We start from the raw sequence: 24452 nt of genomic DNA on the forward strand, positions 1-24452 counted from the left end.
GTGAGCCAAGATCGCGCCATTGCACTCCAGCCTGGGTAACAAGAGCGAAACTCCGTCTCAAAAAAAAAAAAAAAAAAATCCTTAGTTGAAGAAGCTGAGGCCCAGAGGAGTTAAGGGACTTATTTTGGACCTCAGAGTAGTTTAGTGAGCTGATATCAGACTACAGCTCTCCTCATTCCTATTCCAGTGCTCTTGCTGCTCCCCTCATTGGTGGTCCACATGGAAGTACCTGGTGCTCAATACAAAGGCAAAGAAAGACATTAGTTAAGAATATTTACAAAGCAAACCACGTGGGACATTCATAACAGTGGCAGTGGAGGAAGGATGGGCAGGCATAGATCACTGTGGGGGCTGGGCACGAGTGTGGCATGGACAGGACTGAAGAGCTGTACCACATTTCCCAGTGGTGAAGCACTGAAAGCAAGTAGGGTTAAGATTATCTTTACATCTGCATACTTTTACTTAACGATCGGCCTGCTCAGAAGTAAAACTTCTTCCAAGGCATCTCGGTTATAAAGACTGATGTCAAGATTAGATGTTAGAAGAATGCAGCTAGATCTGGTAGAATAAACAGATTTATAACCTTGTTATTAAATTAACAGTGTCAGCCAGTAACCATCACTAGCATTTTAATTAAAGATATTTTTGTTTTCCTTTTGTGTACATGCCACATTTAGACAAATGTCTTTGTGTGTAAAGACAGTCATTGCTATTATTTATATAATACTTTTAATAGATATAAATATTATTTCATTCTACATGTGTACCTTGCTTTCAGCACTGCAGGTTGCATTTGGTTCACTGTATCGAGATGATGTCTTAATAAAGCCCAGTCGAGTTGTTGCCATTTTGGCAGCAGCTTGTATGCTACAGTTGGTAAGTATGTACATTATTCTAAGAAAGGTTCAAAATAATAATCTTTGTCTCAAAGTCTGCACTCCAAAAACAAAAATAAAGCTTAGCTTTTTAGAGTTTTTAAATCAAAATGAAACATATAAATAGGCTATTTTTTATAAATCATTTAAAATGCTTAACCAAAAGCAATTTATTACAACTGAGGGAGTCATGATGTCTGTATAAAATGAATGCAGGCCATTTTTGTGTAGATATCTTAGTATGACTATAATGTGGAAAAAACTTACTTGTCTAAGGTCATTTACAGATTTCTACTCATTAATGCCAAGCAGATGATTGCTAATTAATTCCATGGGTTCAGATAAGCATGGCATGCCTAGTATTTAAACTTTCTCTTAATTTCGAAAGAATTGTGTTAAATCACATATATGTATTTTAATCTACTGTTAGAATGACAGATTTGTTCATCTAACAGAAGTGTATTGAGCAATGTGTCAAACTAGACACAGAAATCCAATGGTAACTTAAGGTATAATCCTTACCTTCAAAAAGTTCACAATATAGTATGTGTGTGTAGAGAGGGGAGGGAGGGTTGTTATACAAACCCAAAGGTAAAGTAAGAGCTGTTCAATATTGTAGACATGATAATAAAGATTCTGTAGGGTTTAGTGAATGCATAAAGAAGGGAGTAGTCAGTTCATCCTGGTTGTATCACAGAGGAAAGTTATATTTTCACATTGAGTCTTGAAAGGTGAAAGTTTGTTTGTATTCCAAAGTGAGGAGAGGAAGGAAGAGCATTTCAGACAGAGAACAGAGTAAACTAAGACATAATGATGTGAAACAGTGGAGGATTCAAGACTAACAGGAACATGGCTCCCACATAAACATAAGAAGGATTGGACAAGAGGGAGGCAGAAGCCAGATCATGAAAATACCTGTATACTTTGCTAAGAAGTTTAGCCTACACATAAGTCCCTTTGGAATATTTTATCAGGGGAAAGACAAAGTTGTGTTTTAGAAAGAATGCTTCAGTAACAATGTGAAGGATGAATTGAAGGAAAGATGAGTACAGCCTTAGAGACAAAAACTTACTCTAGTCATCCAAGGAAGGAAAGTAGGGTAGTAGGCAATAAGTTTGGAGAGGAAAAAGTGGATACCAGAGAGATTAAGCAGGGATAATCCACTGGACTTGGTGACAGACTAAATGTTAAGAGAAAAGGGGAGGAGTCTAGAATGATTTCCAGGTAAGTTTAAAATCCTAATGGAGTCAATGTTTTATTTTAATCTTAAAGTTTACTTTTATGTGGTATTTTTGTACTGATTTATTTGAAGTATTAGTTAACAGTTTGCTAAATATCCTTGGTTGAGATCATTTGATTTTCAAAACATTTTGAACCTTTCAATACTTATTTCCAATAAGTATACTTTATTTTCTAACTCTGGTCCTTTTGAGTTTGTTCTGAATTCACTTTCTACATTATTTTTATGATTTACTCACTCTAACTTATTAATATACCTGCATGATGAAGATATTTCAGAAATTTGAATGAAAAGTAATATTCTTTCCATACATTAAAGTTGGTTCACTTAAAACTTATATAAACATTTTAGGTTAAAACTTTTAATATTAATCATTTAAAATAATAATATACTTGTTTTAGGTGTATCTCTTAGATATTGTAGGTATTTTTAACTTTAGTAATCACTTTCTGCTAATTCATACTGTTTGTTTAGGCCCATCACATGGTTAGCTGACTATATAGAGTTCAAAAGAAGTGGCAAACCAGACAAAATGCTGCTAAAGAAATTTGCAAAGGTCTCAGAGAGGTGAAGAATAGAAAAGAAAAAGAATAACATTATTCATCTCCACCTTACTGCTCCCCCACCTTCCATTTTCAAATTCCAAGTATTTAGTTGAATACTTGCTGAATTTTTTTCACTATTTTTATTGGACTTTTTAAAAAAAAAAAAACAACTTAGGCTTGCTGCACTTAATGAGTTTTCTTTCTTTTCTTTCTTCCTTCCTCTTTTTTTTTTTTTTTTACTTTTTAATATGTAAAAGCACATATCAGAGCAAATTTTTCCCACGTGAAATGGGCCTTTCCAGTGCTTATTTATATTTACAGGATGGTTTAATACAGCAGTGTGGTGAGACAATGAAGGAAACAATTAATGTGAAAACCGTATGTGGCTATTACACATCAGCAGGGACCTATGGATTAGATTCTGTAAAGAAAAAGTGAGTTACTTCTTTCTTGTTTTGCTTCATATCCCACTTTTAGAAATTTGGTTGCGTTAGTTTCTTAAGAGAATGTATAGCTGTAAGAAAGAATTAAGGAAAAATAGGATAGGGGAAGGAATTTTGTTAAATAAAAAGCCCCTTTTAACTTTTGGACTAATTAGTAAATTCCTCAAAAGTGTTGTCTTTGTAAGTGACCATAGGTGGGTTATCTACATGCTTATAAAAACTATATCACTCTTGTTCAGGTGTGGTGGCTAATACCTATAATCCTGGAGGCCAAAGCAGAAGGATCACTTGAGCCCAGGAGGTTAAGACCAGCCTGAGCCACACAGGGAGATCCCATCTCTACAAAAAATTTAAAAATTAGCCAGTTATGGTGGCATGCACCTGTGGTCCTAGCTATTCTGGAGGCTGAGGTCAGAGGATTCTTTGAGCCCAGGAGGTTCAAGGCTGCAATGAGCTGTGATGGTGCCACTGCACTTTATAGTATATTTTCTATTAAAATTGTTTAAGAAGTAGGCCTGATAGACATTATATCATTGCAACGACTGACATTCCTTCTAACTCTTGAAAGTTGCAATACCTGTTTTGAGATTTTAAAGAAGGTTATAGTATTATATGGATCCCTTAAACTATTTAACACAAACTCAAAATGAAGCTGTTAAAATTAGAAATGCTCTTGTTAATATAAAGAAAATACTCTCTAATAATATCCACTGACAAAAATAATACTAAATTTCCTATTGTTAAGCTAAAAGTTTTGAGCATGTTCTGGCAAGATTAATATTCTGATTTTATTTTAACTGTAAGTCCTACTTAATAAATTGTAAATACATGGCATATAATATAATAATTATATATTTTAATTTCAGGTGCCTTGAATGGCTTCTAAACAATTTGATGACTCAACAGAATGTTGAACTTTTAAAAGAACTCAGGTATTTGAATTTCAAGTAACTTTATAATTAGTCATCCTAAAATATTATTTACCATTTATTAAAGTATGCAATGTTTTTGTAGAACACAAAAATATATTATGAAAAAGCAAACAATTTAATGAAAGGGCTTGACTACATCCGTAAGCTGAAGAAATGCTGCACAAACTAGTTCTTTGTTGTGAATGATGTAATGGATATTATGTCTACTGTTTTAACCAATTTTAATAGAAAAATTCATTACTGTTATAAGACTATAGAAAAGTTTTGGGTTTTGCCAGGCTCTTGGAGAATTTAAAAGTTACATATTAAAAACTATCTTTATTATTGAGAAATAAGTTTGAAGAAACTGTTTTGGCCTTTTTATTTTTTTAACCTTCCAAAACTCTTCATTTTGGTCAGTTTTCTCACTAGAATGAATTCTCTAATGTGGAGTAACAGATGTGCATTTCCTATACATGTACATTTTTCCGTCTCTGATTATTTCACGCCTTGAATCCAAATCCGTAGTCCCAGCTACTTGGGAGGCTGAAGCAGGACGATTGCTTGAGCCATGGAGGTCAGGGTTGCAGTGAGCTGTGATTGCGACACTGCACTCCAGCCTCAGTGATAGAGTGAGACCCCAGTGAGATCAAGTTACCATAGTTCTTCACCATCACTTCCTGGTACAAGGTCTTCTGAACCAGGTCAAGGTATTCCCACTCCTGATGAGAGAAGTCTATGGCCATGTCCCTGAATGTTACAAATTCACAGGCCGTGGTTTTAGACAAAAAGAGCCAATCAGTCCTCAGGATTTCTCTTGAAAAGCAGAGTTGAGAAAACCTAGACCTGTAATGCCAGCACTTTGGGAGGCCAAGGTGGGAGGATTGCTTGAATCTAGGAGTTTGAGATTATCCTGGGAAACATAGTGACATCCCCTCTCTTTGAGAAAATATCGATCTTCCTTTAAAATGTTAGCGCCACACAGAGTCCCATGCAGGCTTCGGGCTGGGGCTGCAGAGGCTCCCACAGTGACCTACACTGCCTTCTTCCTCAAGTGGGACCCAGTCACACATAGCACAGCAGAGAGCCAGAGGTCCAAGATTTCTCCATTGCCTATGGAATATGTAGTCCAAGCTGGAATAGTCAGGACCATAGTCATCCCTGAGAAATGGATTCCAGGGTCCTAAAAACCTACAAGAAATATGGCGGTGACAATGAGGACTGCCTTGCTATGTTGCCCAGGGTAGACTCAAACTCCTGGGCTCAAGCAGTCCTCCCACCTCAGCCTCCCAAGTAGCATGGACTATACACACATACCACTGGACTTAGCTTAGTTTGGCGTTTTGAGTTAAGTACACATTATCCATTTATTCCTTCCTGCAACAAGTACTTCCTGACTGTTCATTATGTGTAAAGATACCCTGTTAGGGGTTATGAAGAGATGATTTTGTCATAGTATGTTGCTATCAAGGAGCTTATTTATAGTAATGGGACTAAGGTATTTGTGATGGGTCTGAGAAAATCTGGCTAGCAGTGAACTTGAAGAGTGGTTGGCATTACAGTCATTTTCTGGCTTGCATTTCCTTGACAGTGGTGCTTCTGAGACAAGGATACAGATGTGCCCAGGCGTATGTGACATTCTGATGGAAATATGCAAAACCAAAGACAAACATTGCATAGCTCCCTGGGATGTGAATTTTACTGATTTTTTGTTTTTGTTTTTTGGTGAGAAGGAGGTGGGAAAGAGGTAAACTTTTTTTTTTTTTTTTAGACAGAGTCTGACTCTATTGTCCAGGCTGGAGTGCAGTGGCGCAATCTCAGCTTACTGCAACCTCCGCCTCCCGGGTTCAACTAATTCTCCTGCCTCAGTCTCCCAAGTAGCTGGGACTACAGGTGCACGCTGCCACACCCGGCTAATTTTTTCTATTTTAGTAGAGACTTTAATCTCCAGATGTTCTTATAGTACCTAATACAATGTAAATGTTATATAGTTGTTATAAGTTTTTTTGTTTTTTTTTTTATATAATTTTTCCCCCCCAATATTTTCAATTGGCACTTGGTTGAATCCACAAATGGAGAATTTCACTGTGTTGCCCAGGCTGGTCACAAACTCCTGAGCTCAGGCAATCCACCCACCTCAGCCTTCCAAAGTGCTCGGATAACAAGCATGAGCCACCACGCCCAGCCAACGTTTTTATGTTTAAATACATTATGGAATAGAAAGAGTTCAAATTTCCTTGAACTCTCAAAATAAAATACAATTTATAGAAATGTTGCTTTTTATGGGTAGACCACCTCCTAGATGAAGGGTTCTTTCCTTTCTTTTGCCTTTATGAGATAATTTGGTAGAGAAGTGGGAGAGACATTCATCACCTGGTGATGTCAAGGCATAAATAAATCACTGCAGAATGTTTGATTTGAAAACCATTAGAAACACTTTAATACAGTCAACCCTCCATATCTGTGAGTTCTCCATTTGTGGATTCAACCAACTGCCAATTGAAAATATTTGGGGGAAAAACTATTTTTAAAAAGCCTAATATCATATAACAACTATTTACATAACATTTACATGTATTAGGTACTATTAAAAACATCTGGAGATGATTTAAAGTATATGGGAGGATGTGCATAGGTTACAAGCAAATGCTATGCCATTTTATATAAGGGACTTGAGCATAGAGGATTTTAGTATTTGTAGGGAGTTCTGAAACCTATCACCCAAGGTACAAAGGGATGACTGTAATTTCTCATTGAGCTTTTAGAAGAAGGAGCAGAATCCTCTTAAAAACCCAGATGCTCTCTTGGCTTTTTATGGCTCAAAGGAAAGAAAGAATGAAGGAAAAGCAAAACAAAACAAATTGGTGGTATCATATTCACTCTAAATAACTAGCACATCTTTCTTATCTTATTTTCTTGAATAGTAGTAAAACCATAGTTTATAACTAAACAGGTTAAAGATTACTTTGAAGATATAGCCGTTTTAGTGTATTTTCTTTTTTCTGGAGACAGTGTCTTGCTCTATTGTTGCCCAGGGTGGAGAGCAGTGGCGCAGTTTCGGCTCACTGCAGCCTCCACCTCCTAGGCTCAAGTGATCCTTCCTACCTGCTCAGCCTCCCAGGTAGCTTGCTGGGACTACAGCCACACACCAACGTGACTGGCTTTTTTTTTTTTTTTTTTTTTTTTTTTTTTGGTAGCAAAAGGTCTCAACATGTTGTCCAGGCTGATGTCAAACATCTAGCCTCAAATGATTCTCCTGCCTCCCAAAGTGCTGGGATTACAGATGTGGGCCACCATGCCTTTTTTTAAAAAAAAAAAACAAAAACCAACAACAACAGCAACATAGAAGTGGAGTGTCGGAAGGCAGAAAAGGAAGGCTGTCATTTTATCAGAGCATACTGATACTGAAAGTTGTCTTATTGGAATCTTGCTTTAACTTGATTAATCAGCAGATCAGAGTTTTGTTTCCCTATCAATGTGAAAAGGACCTTTCACAGCACACTATGTGAATTGAAAGTATCGCTGTATCCAGATAGATTGTTTTCTAAGATTCTTTGTCTCAGGCAGAAAGACTGCTGTCATTTTTAATTCCACATTTCTTTTTTTACAAGAAAGACTTAAAGCTTTTAGTTCCACCAGGGTCCTTTAGCCTGTGCCTGAAGATAAGCTCACTTCCTCTATTTATCCTTTTCAGTATAAATGTCATGAAACAGCTCATTGGTTCCTCTAACTTATTTGTGATGCAAGTGGAGATGGATGTATACACTGCTCTAAAAAAGGTACTGACATAATATGATATCATATTGTGCAAAGATGTCACCTCAGCACTACGTATAATGGTGAAAAACTGGAAACAGTGTCAAGTAATAAAGGAATGGTTATAAAAATATAGGAAAAGGAAATAGGCCAAAACATTAAAAAGTCTTTATATTTAGGAATTTGGTATTATTAGTGATTTTAACTTTATTTTTTGTGCTTTTCTGTTTTAGGAATACTTTTCTGTTTTATCCCAGACTTTTCTTTAACAAAAAATATGTTGTTATTTATTTATATAATCGGAAATGTTTTATATTGTTTTTAGGAATGTTTTCAAAATTGAGCTTCAGTTAATGATGGAATTTTTGCACATACTCTTTCTAAGAAATGTTGAAATTCTTTTAAAGGCCTATTTGTGTGTCTGGCGTATATTTTACTTCATCCTTTTGAAAAGTTTCAGCATTTTTAAATCTAATTTTATTTTCACAATTCTTTCAAGACACAAATCAGCCATTACTCTTTCATGTAGATAGTGAGACTCAGAGCAGACTGGGTCTGAGAGACTGGGTCTTGAGAGTCCCAGTCCATTGCCCTCTTCCTACTCCATAATCCTGCCTTTATTTACCCTTTCGTCCCCAGAAGAGCGTTGTGAGTATTTAACACAGTTGTGAAGCTTCAAACCAAGACGCTTTCTAGCTTATCTCATAGGGACTCTGTGTGTTTATTTGTTTTTATGGTAGGGATGAAATTTTGTTACTATTTTTTCTTCAAGGAACTTTACTATCTGGGCTATACAGTCTTTTAAAAAATTGGAAAAGAGGCCAGGCAACGTGGCTCTCGCCTATAATCCCAGCAGTTTGGGAGGCCCAGGCTGGCAGATCACTTGAGGCCAGGAGTTCAAGATCATCTTGGATAACATGGCGAAAACCCCTCTCTGCAAAAAGTACAAAAGATTAGCTGGGTATGGTGGTTCATGCCTGTAGTCCCAGCTACTCAGGAGGCTAAGGTGGGAGGATCACCTGAGCCTAGGAGGTGGAGCCTGCAGTGAGTTGTCACAGTGGCATTCATTTCTGTTGTTACAACTGCTTTGTGCCAGTAATGATAAGTGTTAATACTTACAGGGTGTTTACTCCGTGCCATGCACTATTCTAAGTATTTATATATATTAAATATTTTAATGTCCTATGAGGTAAACATATTATCACGCTCATTTTGCAAATGAATAAATTAAGGCCCAGAGATATTAGGTAATTTGCCCAGCTCTTAAGTGCCAGGTCCAGGATTTAAAAGTCTTTGCTCTTACTTACTCTGCATGTTATCTCAGCAGCAATAAGACAAAGAAGCTCCTTTTTCCTGTGTTAATTTCTTGCTTTTATAATCTCATTTAGAATTTAGTGAAATTGAGTTGTTAATTAGTGAGTAGAATAAATTAGTATAAAATTACTAATGTAATACACATATATATTAAACCTTTACCTTTTTAATACTGTAATTGCCAGTATATTTGTGACCATAACTACTTCTCAAGGATTGGCTTACTCCTTAGCACACACACCCAATTTTTTTTTTTTTTTTTTTTTTGAGATGGAGTCTTGCTCTGTCACCTAGGCTGGAGTGTAGTGCAGTGGCACGCTCTCAACTCGCTGCAACCTCTGCCTCCTGGATTCAAGCAATTCTCTGTCTCAGCCTTCCAAGTAGCTGCAATTACAGGTGCCCACCACCACGCCCAGCTAATTTTTTTTATATTTTTCGTAGAGACAGGGTTTCACCATCTTGGCCAGTCTGGTCTTGAACTCCTGACCTCATGATCCACCTGCCTTTGCCTCCCAAAGTGCTGGGATTACAGGCGTGAGCCACCGTGCCCAGCCCACACACCCAATTTTTATCACGGGACTGTGATTTTTTTTTTTCTTTTTTCCTTGAGGCAAGGTCTTGCTCTGTCAACTTAGACTAGAACACAGTGGTGTGATCATGGTTCACTGAAGCCTTGACCTCCAGGACTCAAAACATTCTCCCACCTCAGCCTCCTGAGTAGCTAGGACTACAGATGCATGCCACCATGCCCAGCTAATTACTATTATTTGTATTTGTATTTGTATTTTTGTAGAGATGGGGTTTCACCATGTTTCCCAGGCTGGTATAAACCTCACTCAAGCGATCCACCCACCTTAGCCTCCCAAGTGCTGGGATTATAGGTGTGAACCACAGTGCCCAGCCATTGGACTATGATAATGCCATGATAAATTGAGAGTTTATAAGCATGTGATCTAATAGTTGTACTTTCTTTCTTGCAATTGGTGGTAAAGTAGAAGTTACATTTTTTGGCTATTATATTTTAAGGTGAAAGCAATTTGAAAATGTAAAATCATAAAATGATGAAATTTTATAATTTTTTTCTTATTTTTTTAAATCTAGTGGATGTTCCTTCAAATTGTGCCTTCCTGGAATGGATCTTTAAAACAGCTTTTAACAGAAACAGATGTCTGGTTTTCTAAACAGAGAAAAGGTAGGCTGAAGTTTTTGAGAATTTGTCTTTTTAAAGGAAATTTATTAAAATCAGGCCCCGTGAGAACAGAAAATAAAGAAATAAAAAAAAATATCAGGCCCTGACTTGTTTATAGACTTAATTTTAGAACTTGGAGAAGACCTTAGCAGTTATCTACTTCAGCCCCTCATTTACAGTGAGAAAATCAAGGCTAGATAAGAAAAATGCCTTACCTATCATTATCTGAATTGTTACCTCTTGAACTGTCACCATACTCTTGATCCCCAAAAACTATTGTATTTCCCATTTTATCACCAACAGATCTTGTTGATGTGCATTTGTCTTGCCCACACCGAGTTTTCTCTAACTATACCCTGTCAGGCAACCATTCTTAACAGGAGGCCATAGATAGGCTTTCATGTGTCACTGACCCCCAAAGTGGATACAGAATTTAGTGTGTGTGTGTGTGTGTGTGTGTGTGTGCGCGCGCGCGCTGCATGCCTTTGGGGGAGGAGAGTTTCCATACCCTTCCATCAGTTTCTCAGTGGAGACTCATCTAAAATTGGTTAAGATCAACTGCTATAAGGTCTTATCTGCACAGAGGAGGGCATGCAATATAAAAAATGTATGTATATATATGTTAAAAGTATATGTATGTTATTTTTTACTTTGCTAAAACATATCTAGAAAAAGTATTTTTATGACTGTCAGGTGCAAAGAACTGGTTAAAACATTCTTTTTTTTTGAGACGGAGTTTCGCTCTTGTTACCCAGGCTGGAGTGCAATGGCGCGATCTCGGCTCACCGCAACCTCCGCCTCCTGGGTTCAGGCAATTCTCCTGCCTCAGCCTCCTGAGTAGCTAGGATTACAGGCACGCGCCACTATGCCCAGCTAATTTTTTGTATTTTTAGTAAAGACGGGGTTTCACCATGTTGACCAGGATGGTCTCCATCTCTTGACCTCGTGATCCGCCCGCCTCGGCCTCCCAAAGTGCTGGGATTACAGGCTTGAGCCACTGCGCCCGGCCTAAAACATTCTTAGTTCATGATTTTCTTAGTTTATGGCCACCTTTTTGGTTTATTTTTAATACACTGAGCCTTTGTGACCTAATCTTTGAGTACTAGAACATCAGTAACTTCAGTCTACTCATGTGCTTCTTTTCTATTGTGTACCTCTGACTTTTCCCAACCACTGTCTTGAATTTAGTGTTTATTATTCTTTTGCTTTACAAGTATATGAGAAGAAAAAATATATATAATTACACCATGTATATATGTCTTAACATATATTACATAATACTTTGCTAATAAGCTGACTGAAAAAATAATCCCTGATTAGTAACACTTTTTAATTCCCATGGTAAAAATTTTCCCATCGTGGCTAATTGACTGCAAGCTACCAACATGACATCACTGAATGAGAAAAGAGATGCCCACAGTCAGCTTGTATGAGCAGGTGGCAACACATCACTGGATAATATATCATTTTGCTTTGGTTGTTATGGAACTATGTTACATTGTGGCCTTAATTTTAATTTCCTTTATAACTAAAGAGATTGAACAACTCTTTATATGGTTATTAGTCATATGTTTCTTCTTCTGTGAGATGTCTGTTCAGGTGTGTTTCCTATTTTAATGTCAAATTTGTCTTTTCTTAGTGATTTATAGGCATTCTTTATATATTTTCAATAACTAATCCTTTGTGATAAATATGTTCTGCATTTCCAGTTTGTAGGTTATTTTTTTACTTTATTAAAGATGTCTTCTTGGCTGGGTACCGTGGCTCACGCCTATAATCCCAGCACTTTGGGAGACCAAGGCAGGAAGCTCACTTGAGCCTAGGAGTTCCAGGACAGCCTGGGCAACATATCGAAACCCTGTCCCTACAAAAAATTAAGAATTAGCACGGCAACCAGGAGTAGATGGCTCACGCCTGTAATCCCAGCACTCTGGGAGGCTAAGGTGGGCGGATCATGAGGTCAGGAGTTCGAGACCAGCCTGGCCAACATGGTAAAACACTGTCTCTACTAAAAATACAAAAATTAGCTGGGCATGGTGGCAGGCGTCTGTAATCCCAGCTACTTGGGAAGCTGAGGCAAGAGAATTGCTTGAATCCAGGGAGTGGAGGTTGCAGTGAGCCAAGATCGCGCCGCTGCACTCCAGCCTGGGCAACGAGAATGAAACTTTGTCTCAAAAAAAAAAAAAAAAAAAAAAAAGAATTAGCAGGGCATGGTGGCGTGCACCTTTATTTCCAGCTACTGGGGAGGCTGAAGTGGGAGGGAGGATCACCTGAGCCTGGAGAGGTTGGGGCTGCAGTGAGCTGTGACCACATACCACTGCACTCCAGCATGGACAACAGAGTGAGACCCTGTCTCAAGAAAAGGAAAAAAAAAAAAAATGTCTTTTGATGAATAGATGTTCTGAATTTTAAATTTTGGTGCTCTTTATATCTTATTTAAATACATTTTATAGAATTAGTTTATGTAGTCAGATTTCCTATGTCAGAGCCAGATAAATTATTTTTCTATCAAGCTCTTGAAGTAATAACTTGTAAGAACCATGAGATCTAACTTGATTCCCTTGAAGAACAAAAATACTAAACTTATATCTTAAGTTCTACTTTTGTGTTACATTTTGGCAGTTAAAGAAGGAGTAGAGAAATTATAGAGGAGAAAAGTAGGGGAAATAATTTAAACAGAAGAGAGGGAATAGCTGAAAGAGATAAGGAGGGTAAAGAAGCTAAAAAGACAAAGGGACTCAGTAGAAACAGCAGATGTTAGGTAAATGTTGACAGAACCTTATGATCATTTGCACTCCAGTTGGATCCACCACAGCAATCTATCAAAAGAGAAATTGCCCTGTAGCCTAAGTGGCAGAAACCAGAGAAGGAAGCTGTGGTCCACTTCTGGTTCCCCACTCGAGGCTCTCCCTCCCAGCCCCTGAGGTGTGAAAGAATACAGTCCAAGATAACTTTTCAGGGAGACATTGATTGCACAAACCAAAATGTATGTCTAATGGTCTTGTTTTTCTAAATTTAAAACTGTTGAAAATGACTCGAGTCATTTTCAACATTTTTAAAATTATAGATATGACACATACTTAGGAAATAGGATAGAAAAAATGCTTGTGATCCCTCACCCATTATATTTTGGGGTGTGTGTGTGTGTGTGTCTGTGTGTGTATGTGTATGTGGTTTTTTTTTTTTTTTTGAGACTGAGTCTTGCTCTGTCACCCAGGCTGGAAGTGCAGTGGTGCAATCTTGGCTCACTGCAACCTCCACCTCCTGGGTTCAAGGGATTCTCTTGCCTCAGCCTCCTGAGTAGCTGGGACTACAGGTGCGTGCCACCACATCCAGCTAATTTTTTGTATTTTTAGTAGGGACAGGGTTTGCCATGTTGGCCAGGCTGGGCTTGAACTTCTGGCCTCAAGTGATCTACCTTCCTTGGCCTTCCAGTGTGCTGGGATTCCAGGCATGAACCACTGCGCCTGGCATATGTTTTGGTATATTTCTTTTAAGTTTTCTTAATTATTTGACTTTTCAGATCTATATGAATCAGGACTATAAGAAACGATAGAAATTTAGAAAGTTTTCTACACAGTTATACTTAAGGATTGCTATTAAATTTGGCTGATGGAATAAGTATGGCCACATGTTGGCCAGCAAGAAACTTTAAAACATTTTTTTTGTTCTATAAATTCTTACAGAAGTAAATGAGCCAGTCTCTTCTACAGCCTTGACGAAAAGGCTTCATGAGAGATAATCACCAGATTTCATGAGACAATCCAGAATTAATTTTTATATCTTGTTCATGTGACAGCACACCTGTAAAAACAAAATGGTATTCTCAGCCCACGCCATGAAATTGGCACATTTAATTCAACATATGAACTAGCACCAATGTTGTTATTTTAAAAAGCAAGAGATACAAATCTGCTGTCACACACCTGTTGTATAAATAAGCAAAGCTGACTATTTTTAAATGAATTTACCGCTTTCTTGTTTGCTTTACTTACTCTAGGCAGGTGCCAAGGGAATGCAAAAAAAATCTCATATATACCTCATATATATATGAGATAATGTGGAAATTCTTTTCATTAACTTGGCTGTCTTTTTACAATTTGCAGAAAAAAATATTTTAGTGGGGAATGCCCTTCTGGTCCACAGAAAACCTGTGTTCCATGTGAAGCATGGTTTGAGATGTAATAGTCTATAATGGCAACTGTCATTTTTTTTTCTTATACTTAATAGAAACAGGACTGAGTATACATACTCTCCTGGGTGTATGTCGTTTAACAGAAAACATAGGCTAGGGCTCATGCACAAATACCTGTTTGATAGCAGTAACTCTAAACCTTTCCTTCTGACTCATGAAAGCACACTGGCATGTAACTGATGGTAATTTTTAGGAATAACCTTAGATTCTCTCTAAAAGAAAAAATTATTCGCCAGGTGCGGTGGCGCGTGCCTGTAGTCCCAGCTACTCGAGAGGCTGAGGTGGGAGGATCACTTGAGCCCAGGAGTTCTGGGCTGTAGTGTGCTATGCCAATCGGGTGTCCTCAGTAAGTTCGGCATCAGTATGGTGACCTCCCGGGAGCGAGGGACCACCGAGTTGCCTAAGGAGGAGTGAACTGGCTCAGGTCGGAAATGCAGCAGGTCAGAACTCCCGTGCCGATCAGTAGTGGGATTGCGCCTGTGAATAACCACTGCATTCCAGCCTGGGCAACATAGCGAGACCTTGTCTCTAAAAAAAAAAAAGAAAGAAAAAAATTATTCATGTATTTCATATACTTGAATTATTCTATTTTCATTATTATTATTATCATTTATTTTAGAGACAGGGTCTTGCTCTGTCATGCAGGCTGGAGAGCAGTGGCACAATCACAGCCCACTGCAAACTGAAACTCCTGGGCTCAAGCAGTCTTCCCACCTCAGCCTCCCGAGTACCTGGGTCTACAGACGCATGCCACCACATCTGGCTAATGTTTTTTATTTTTTATTGTTTGTAGAGTTGAGGGTCTCACAGTGTTGGCCAGGCTGGTCTTAGACCTCCTGGACTCAAGTGATCCTCCCACCTAAGCCTTCCAAAGTGCTGGGATTACAGGTGTGAGCCATCATGCCCTAGCCTTGAATTATCTTAATAATAACTGAATACTACCCAACGATTGCAAATCTATGGCTACAATGTCTGTCTATTTTATTTTATTTTATTTTAAATAGAGATGGCATATCACCATGTTGCTTAGTCTGGTCTGGAACTCCTGGGCGTGAACGATCTGCCAGCCTCAGTCTCCTAGAATGCTGGGATTAGAGGCGTGAGCCACCACAGCTAGCCGTACAATGTCTTTCTTATTTTATATTTCAATGGAGAATTAATATATTAACTAGTGTTCATTACATGTAGCTGAAATTTAAGTTAAAAGAAATTAAGAAATATTCTTTATCCTGTGTACCTTACCCTTGAGTAAGGCTTTTGGGCTCTAGAGTTTCACTGCCTATTCATTTCCTGGGAGGGGGATTCTGGCAAGAGAATGTAACCCTAAGTACCTTTCTCAAGCCTTCCTTTACCAACTTGCTGCACTGTAAATGCCAAATCCCCAGAAACAGCTAAATTCCTAGCCCAAGGGTCTCATTAGGGCCAAAGTTAATTTCCTGGGATTTTTAAATCTCCCTATGTTTTCATTTGTAAACCTAAGATTTATAAAATTCTTGAAAACTTTAAAACTAGCTTATTTTGTATTCTCATAGACATGAGTGTACATGAGTATCCCCCATCCATAAAAACATTTAAGAATAATAGGTTTGAAAAGAATGGCTGCTTAATTTACATGGTTTTTTTATAGATTTTGAAGGTATGTCCTTTCTTGAAACTGAACAAGGAAAACCATTTGTGTCAGTATTCAGACATTTAAGATTACAATATATTATCAGTGACCTGGCTTCTGCAAGAATTATTGAACAAGATACTATAGTACCTTCAGGTAAGAGAACATAATGACTGTGTAATTTTAAGTAATATATTTCTGATTATAACAGTAATATAGATCATAGAAAAGAGCAATGAAGGAAATAGAAATTATTATTATTCCCAAAAAGGTATACATTTTTATGCCAAAGTAGAATCATACTATAGAGGTAATTTTCTGTGCTTACATGAGTATTTTCTCATATCATATTTCATTAAATACTCTCTAGAATATTTAAATCATTATCTAGTATTCTGTAACATGGATGTTCTTTAATAAACCATGATTTTGGATCAGACTTTTAAAAATGACTTTTGAAGTATTTAAAGATCATAACTACTTTTTCTACTAGTGCTCCTTAAATTTGTTTATTTTGGTTTTATTCTAAAGTCTTAAACTTCATGTTGAAGCAAATGTATCTTTGCTAATTATAGTTCAAATTTTTTGAAATAAATACCGATTTACCTTTCTGAGTTAAATCTCTAGTGCTTGTGAAAGATTCCATTTAGTACTATACACACATAAGAAATGGAAAATAGAATTTGTTTGAAGATTTACATGTAATGTTTGTAGTAATAATTAGTTATATATTTGTTTAAAAAGTTGTGATTATTTTTAACACCTTAATTGTGACATAGCTGTATGTTTGTAGATTTAAATTATTCCTGAAATCTTTATACTTATTTGGAAAGGAATTTAAGGGAAGGAAAACTTAGAATTAACTCTTCTGGTATATTTGGAAGTAATGCATTTTTATAAAATCACTTTAGCAAGTTTATAGATACAGTTTAAGTCACAAATTCTCTGAATTTTACATTCCTTATAGTATATTAGTTCTATAATAGTTTTAGTATCTGTTAAATACCAGGCCCTAACAATGATGTAATGTTAGATGCCAAAGCCAATTACATATGCCACACTAATTGTACTTCCTTTTAAGGCTTTTTGCAAATGAATTTTGAAAGAGATTGGGGGAAAGTTTGTTCTAAAGTAGTTTAATTTAAATGTGCCTGTGATGCAAGTGGATAAGCTTTATATTTTTGGATTGCAAGATGGGTATAAGTATTTCTAGTCTAAAATATTTTATCCAGTATAAAATCAGAAAGAATTTAGATCTGTATTTTTTTTGCCAGATTTCAGTCATTGTTACTATATCTTACAGATGATTATTTATCACATTGTAAGGGACAGAAGGAAGCCACTTAGTTCACATATTGAGGTAGATTGGTGTATACTCTCAGTAGGAATATATCTTAGATTTGAAATAAGTTGAAATTATTTTGATTAATCAACCTAAAAGCTCATTGATCATTTTTCAGAAATAGTGCCAAACATGTTAACATTAATCACAGTTAGTCATTTGGCAATATGGGGAATTTGGGTACATAGGTTTAACCATGTTTAGGTGAAAAATTTAGAAACATGTTTAATTAAAAGTTGAATCAGGACTTTGAATAGAAGTGCTTTATTTTAGGATTCAGCTGTGTCAAGTACAGTCGAACTCCATTATTTCATGGAATTATGTATAAATTTCAAGGTTTATCTTAGGTCATTAGGTTCATTAACTGTCTTATTCCATACTGTTGGCATGCTTTCCTCCACTTTGGTACCTCTGACCTATCTTGTGACCATTCCTCCCAGACCTTTCTACCATGTACCCTGGAACCAGAGACAACAAAATCTCAAAATCTTCCATCTCTTTCCTCCTTTTTTTTTTTTTTTTTTAAACTTCCAGAAGAAGCTGTTTTCCCTCGGTAGAAGACTTTCTGGCTCTCACGCCCTGCTAATATAGGGTCAGGAGACCACGGTCCTAGCCCCCTCAGTGTGCACTTTCCAAACTATTATTGCCTGCTATCTGAGCCTGTTTTCTCTCCTGACCCCTAGTCATTTCTCTGCATTCATTTAAGACTTGGACACTTGATTTACTGTCTATTTCTCCCCGCCATGTGGTCACATGGTATGTCCATATGAACAAATCCATTTAATATCCCAGCTTCTTAGTAGTTATTTGACCTCAGCTCCCAGTCTCCTAGTTATTTGACCTCTTTGCCAAACATTAAGCACTTTCTACCTAAAACCTGGATATGTCATGAACCTTGTGAACTCAGAATTTCTCAGCATCAGAAACCTGGTAGTTTTCAGCTTACTCGTAGCATATTCATAGCCTCATTCCCTTTTACACTGCTCTTTAACATCCAATCCACTTTAAGTCCTCCATTTTCTGCCAGTCTTTCAAACCTCTCCTGCCTTTTCTTCCCTCTCAGGCTTGGATTTCATGATAGATCATGTTAGGTCACTCTTCAACTCTGTGTCCTTCACTTGGCAAAATCATAAAACTAAATTAAACCTTCTTTGTTCCTATACCCTCCACTTTGTGCTGAGTACTGCTGCAGAGCATTCTACAGCCTTCGTATTGGTTGAAATTCACATTTCAACACTAAGCTTGAACCTTGGGCCTTCTTATACTACTTTTAGTTCATCATTCCTCTTTTTCATTTCCTTCAGCAATTGTATCAATTTCTGCCACTCTGTTCAAACTTTCTACCCAATTACCTCACTGTCAGTTTTGTGAAAATAAGTTACTGAAAATGAAAAGGTATATAAATCCATATAATAAATTCAGAAAATAGCTTCAGATTAGATTTTTATATTATACGTAAGCATTTTTGAGCCAGGCTTCTCCGTAATTTTGTGTTAGTATTTTATACCTAGATGATCTTATTTGTCCATGTAGGAATTTTTTTTTATGTAAACTTTTGGTCACTCATCTTCATCATCTATATCTGATTTATGTGTTTCATAAAGTAGTTCAACTTGTAGGCTTAGTTTTTTGCTATAAGTCATATTAGTTTTAAGTGGATTTAAGCGTGTGTATTTATACCTGAAGATACACTTTTCCCTTCACTTAAACAAAAAATACTGGGCAAATTAGGAAGTATCTTTTTTTTTGGTTTTTAAAGTTTGTAAATGTAAGACATGAGATTTTCAAATAATATGGTTTTAGAGCTTCCCTTCCCCATATTCTTTGTGTGAAACTAGGGATATAATCTAAATAAATTCAATCTAACTTAGCTTACTTATTCCATTGGGAAAATACTGTGTTTACATTCAAAACTGCTATAGGCTAGATCTCAGCTGCAGATCGTATCCATGACACTGTCAAATACCACCTTTACGTGCTCTTCTTTATTCCCCGCCTGTGGCCTGGGGAGGGGCAGGTGGGTAGAAACAGAGTCTTGCTATGTTACCCAGGCTGTTCTCAAACTTCTAGCCTTAAGCAATCCTTCTACCTCAGTCTCCCAAAATGCTGGAATTACAGGCATGAGTCACCCTACCCAGCCCCTATTTTGAGTTTTTGTTTTGGACCTTGGTCTGATAAAGTTTAAGTTCTGAAACTTTCTACTATTTAATCAAAGTTTAGTCTACTTAGTCAAAGTTTCTTGAAGGCACTTTTTCAGTGTCTTTCCAGCTGACAGTAGCTCTCTGCCAAAAAGGATCTGGCAAACTCTGCCTAGTATTTCTTCCTTTTTGGAGATGACTGCATACAAACATATTGAAAACTCTGTGTAAAGGAACTCACTTCACTTATTTTCATCCCATGTTTTACCAGGGATTCTTTTTTTTTCCTTTTGCAATGCTATTAACATTGCATTTGAACTTGTGTTACATTGACTTATTTTTGGAATGCTACTTTTGAGACATGGGACCTAGAATCCTTAGGCTACCAATGACCAGAAAGATTTCAAGTTTGACTTTTTACTCTTTTGGATTAAGGCATGACAAGAGGAATAAAAATATGTACTCATGGTTTTAACTTGTTAAAATGCTTTTGGTTTTAAAGGAGGTTATACAAAAATTGTTGGAATTTAAATTTTGAAACATTTTTATGGGCTACATCTTACATGATATTTGAGAATATACACGTGTGTGTAACTCTTTCTTTCCAGTTTTACAAATGAATCATGAAATGCCATATTCTATCTCTAGATCAATGAGTTTCAAACTCCAGGCATTTTAATAGGTAGATATCAACTTTAAAATATATATATTATATATATTTTAGAATTTAAAAAAATATGTGTGTATGTGTACTGAGTCATGCAATAGTTGCTGCTAGTATTTACCTATGAAGACAAATTGTCTGTATCCTAGACACTTAACTTTGTTATTCCTTATAATAGCAAGAATATAATTTTGGAGGACCCTGAAAGAAAAAATTCAAAAGTGTATTTAGGCCAGATGTGGTGACTCATTCCTATAATCCCAACACTTTAGGTGGCTTAGGCAGGAGACCTCTTCTCCATAAGAAATGGAAAAATTAGCTAGGCATGGTGGCAGACATCTATAGTCCCAGCTACTCTGGAGGCTGAGAGGAGAATTGCTTGAGCCCAGCAGTTCAAGTCTGCAGTTTGCCAAGATAGGGCCACTGCACTCCAGCCTGGGCCACAGACCAAGACCCTGTCTCTTTAAAAAAAAAAAGGTGGGGGGTGGTATTTATAGGATGTTTTAAGGAAAGACACCAGTAAATCATTGGAAGTCACCTGATTACATTTATTAAGTAGAGACCTAGGAAGTGACAATCAGGTTTTAATTGCACTATAATTTTTCTGCCTTTTTTAGATAGAGATTGAGAAATAATTTAAGAACTTAAGAAAATAGAAAAACTACCCATTTTAATTGGGAATAAACCAAAGCAGAGAGATAAATAGTGCTAAGCGATTCTACTTTTATTTATTTATTTTTTTTTTTTGAGGCAGGGTCTTGTTCTGTTGCCCAGGTTTTGAGTGCATTGGCATAACCAGGGATCACTATAGCCTTGACCTCCCAGCCTCAAGAGAGCTTCCTGCCTCAGCCTCCTGAGTAGCTGGAACTACAGGCACATGTCACTGTGTCCAGCTGATTTTTGTAATTTTGAAGAGACCAGGTCTCACGATGTTGCCCAGGCTGGTCGATAACTCCTTTGCTCAAGTGATCCTCCTACTTCATCCTCCCAAAGTGCTTGGGATTACAGGCATGAGCTATTTCACCTGGCCTACTTTTATTTTTAATCTGTTTTTATCTAAAATAATTAACATTTCCACTTACACAGGCTTCTTTTGTGGAAAAAAATTGTATTTATTATTAAAGGAATATCTATAATTAAATTTTTATTCTATTTAGAATATAAAATATTTTAATTTTTATATTATCTAAATCTAATATTCTAGAATTATTTATTGAGTGTGCATGTTTCATCTGCTAATTTAGGGATGGCTTATTTCCCAAAAAACAAATTCATTATTATTTTTAGATGTTAATAATGAAAGAGTTTATTCAATTTTCTGTCAGAACTTCTGTAAAAACTAAAAATATAGTTTCAGGTATGATTTTTACAGTTGAAAAATTAATATGAACTATGAAAAGGAAACCATTAAATGCAAGAATATGCTTTTAACTAGGGATTTACATCCCAATTTAAATGTATACAATTTAAGTACAGTCTAGCCTGAGACAGAGCTATATAATCTTTACCACTTTAAAGATCATTAAGCCATTATAGTATTTTTGTAAAATATAAGCTACCTACTGGTTTCATTTGTTTGTTTGTTTGTTTGTTTGAGATGGAGTCTCATTCTGTTGCCCAGCCTGGAGTGCAGTGGCAACTTCGGCTCCCTCTAACCTCTGCCTCCTGGGTTCAAGCAATTCTCCTGCCTCAGCCTCCCAAGTAGCTGATTACAGGCACTCGCCAACACACCCGGCTAATATTTGTATTTTAGTAGAGATGGGATTTTGCCATGTTAGTCAGGCTGATCCACCTGCCTTGGCCTCCCAAAGTACTGGGATTACAGAAGTGAGCCACTGTGCCTGGCATAAGCTACCTACTCTTTAAATTGCTATTTTAAACTTGTATTTAGACATGGTAACAATTTTATCAATTAGGAATGTATAAATCCTTTATGTTCTTCAGTCATTATGAATTTTTTTAATGAATTTATGAATTTATTCTTACATTTCAGAATGGCTATCTTCTGTATATAAACAGCAGTGGTTTGCAATGCTTCGGGCAGAACAAGACAGTGAGGTGGGGTAAGTATATTATACCATATCATTTTTCATTTTAAAAATTTGCTATGAAGTTTTTAATGCATTCATTATCTTGAAAAATCATTAACAGTTTTAAAAATTCAAACTGTTGAAGTAAAGATCATATAATCACTTTTCATTATGTTTTTGCAACATTATCAGTCTTATAAATATCTTTCTGGTCGATTAGATTGTATAATGCAATTATTGAAATGTAATGTGCTTTATTAGTAGAATTGAACATGTAATCCATATATACGTTGTTTCACTTAATATCATGATTTTCTTTCAACATACTGAACTATTACTTGAGATAATGCTTTCATAAATCGTAATTTTTATATTTATGTCTAGATAAATCTGTTTTTCTTATTTATGATAGTATTGTCAAATTCTGATTAATGTAATAAATAGGTTTTGAAGATCTTTAAGTCTAAAATGAATTTAAAAACCATCCAGGCTGGGCATGGTGGCTCATACCTGTAATCCCAACACTTTGGGAGGCTGAGGCAGGAGGATCACTTGGGGTCAAGAGTTTGAGACCAGCCTGGCCAGCATGGTGAAACCCCCATCTCTGCTAAACCACGGAAGCAGAGGTTGCAGTGAGCCGAGATCTCTCCACTACACTTCCAAGCCTAGGCGATACAGTGAGACTCTGTCTCAAAAAAAAAAAAAAAAAAAAAACCATCTGGTTACAGATACCTTCTCACAAAACATTAATATTTTTTCTTCATCTTGAGGGAAAGATATATAGTGCTTTGTAGTTCACAGAACTTTTATATTTATGATTTGATCCTTCTGCTAGCTTCTTAATATAGATATTAGGAAGAGACTGAGTATACAGAAAGACCTTTGAAGTTTAATGTTTTGCCCCGATCTCTTTGAACTCATTTTTATATACCAAAGAATTTTTTAAAATAATGACCTGATTATAAGTTTTCATCCAAACAGTAAGTATATGAAAGTATTACATAAAATTGTGATGATTATGAGATTTTTGTTATCCAGGATCCTAGTTTCTACTTTGATTATAATTATATATATTTTTAAATATATTCCCAGCATATTTACCCAGCATAAATATAGTAAGATTGTTGAAATATAGATAATAAATTGAAACAAAAAAATAAGCTATTTAATGGAATTGAGAACTAAAGCATTTTGTAGCGTATGAAGTAACAATTAGCTATTTAAAAGAGTTGAGAACTGAAACATTTTGTAGTGTATGAAGCAACTTATAAATCATCCTACTTCTTTATATTCAGTTTTTTAATTTTGGATGTTCTTTGTTTTTCAAGATTTTCCTCATCCATATCCTTATTGAGGGTAATATAGAGCCTCATCTAAGATGCTACACTACAATAAGTGTTTAGTTTTTTGCCTTAAGAAGTACAGTCATCTCAGGGGGACTGGTTTCAGGACCCCTGCATATACCAAAATCCATACATACTCAAGTCCCGCAGTTGGCCCTGTGAAACCCACTATACAGAATGTTGGCTCTCCATATACACAGATTTCACATCCCACAGTTACTACATTTTTTAATCTGATTTTGGTTGAGAAAAATCCATGTGTAAATGGACCCAAGCTGTTTGAACCTGTTGTTCAAGGGTCAACTGTGTATGATAAGATTCCCCCTTAGGAAATGTTCTGTTCAGCAAATACTGAGCATCTACTCACTGCTGCAGGACTGCTAAAATGAAGAAGACACTATATTCCCTGGATGCTAGGTTATAATCTGGTGTAAAGTCTCCCTCTGGGGTTCTCCTCATACAAGCTCTCGCCTACATTGCCAAGAGGGTTATCTTTCTAAAAGAGAAATATAACTGTGTCACTTCTCTACTTAAATATGTCCAGGGATGTTTGATGATAGTTAAGGGATTATAGTATTGCTATTCAAGATTATTGAAGCTAGATGGTAAGAAAATTTGGCTCATTATAGTATTTTCTCTGTTTTCAGTTTTTCATAATAAAAAGTTTAAAAGTTACAGAATAAATGCTTGGGAACCTGTTACCTACAGGAGCAGTTGAAACTTACTAGCATGGCCTGTGGGGACTGCTGCATTCTATCCCAGATGCCTTTAGCTTCATCTCCTTTCATGGTCATCTGCGCTAAATGTGCACTAAATTCTTATGTTCATATGCTGCAGCTGCATTAAATTCCTTTACAT

General features: G+C 36.4%; 1 protein-coding gene across 2 annotated transcripts in view; it reads left to right on the forward strand.

Annotated features, from left to right (window-relative positions):
• GMCL1 (germ cell-less 1, spermatogenesis associated) overlaps positions 1–24452 on the forward strand; it is a 51304-nt gene that overhangs the window by 10098 nt on the left and 16754 nt on the right. The window contains exons 4-10 of one of the 2 annotated variants that reach the window (XM_012433961.3): positions 779–876; positions 2982–3094; positions 3970–4035; positions 7709–7793; positions 10186–10276; positions 16096–16233; positions 22215–22284. In XM_012433961.3, the coding sequence (XP_012289384.1) occupies positions 779–876; positions 2982–3094; positions 3970–4035; positions 7709–7793; positions 10186–10276; positions 16096–16233; positions 22215–22284 (661 nt within the window). The remainder of the gene's footprint in view (positions 1–778; positions 877–2981; positions 3095–3969; positions 4036–7708; positions 7794–10185; positions 10277–16095; positions 16234–22214; positions 22285–24452) is intronic. The other variant, XM_012433962.3, reaches the window with a different exon arrangement.

The sequence above is a fragment of the Aotus nancymaae genome, unplaced genomic scaffold, assembly GCF_030222135.1.
Source record: "Aotus nancymaae isolate 86718 unplaced genomic scaffold, 86718_ANA_hifiasm-v0.15.2.pri h1tg000057l, whole genome shotgun sequence".
Taxonomy (NCBI): domain Eukaryota; kingdom Metazoa; phylum Chordata; class Mammalia; order Primates; family Aotidae; genus Aotus; species Aotus nancymaae.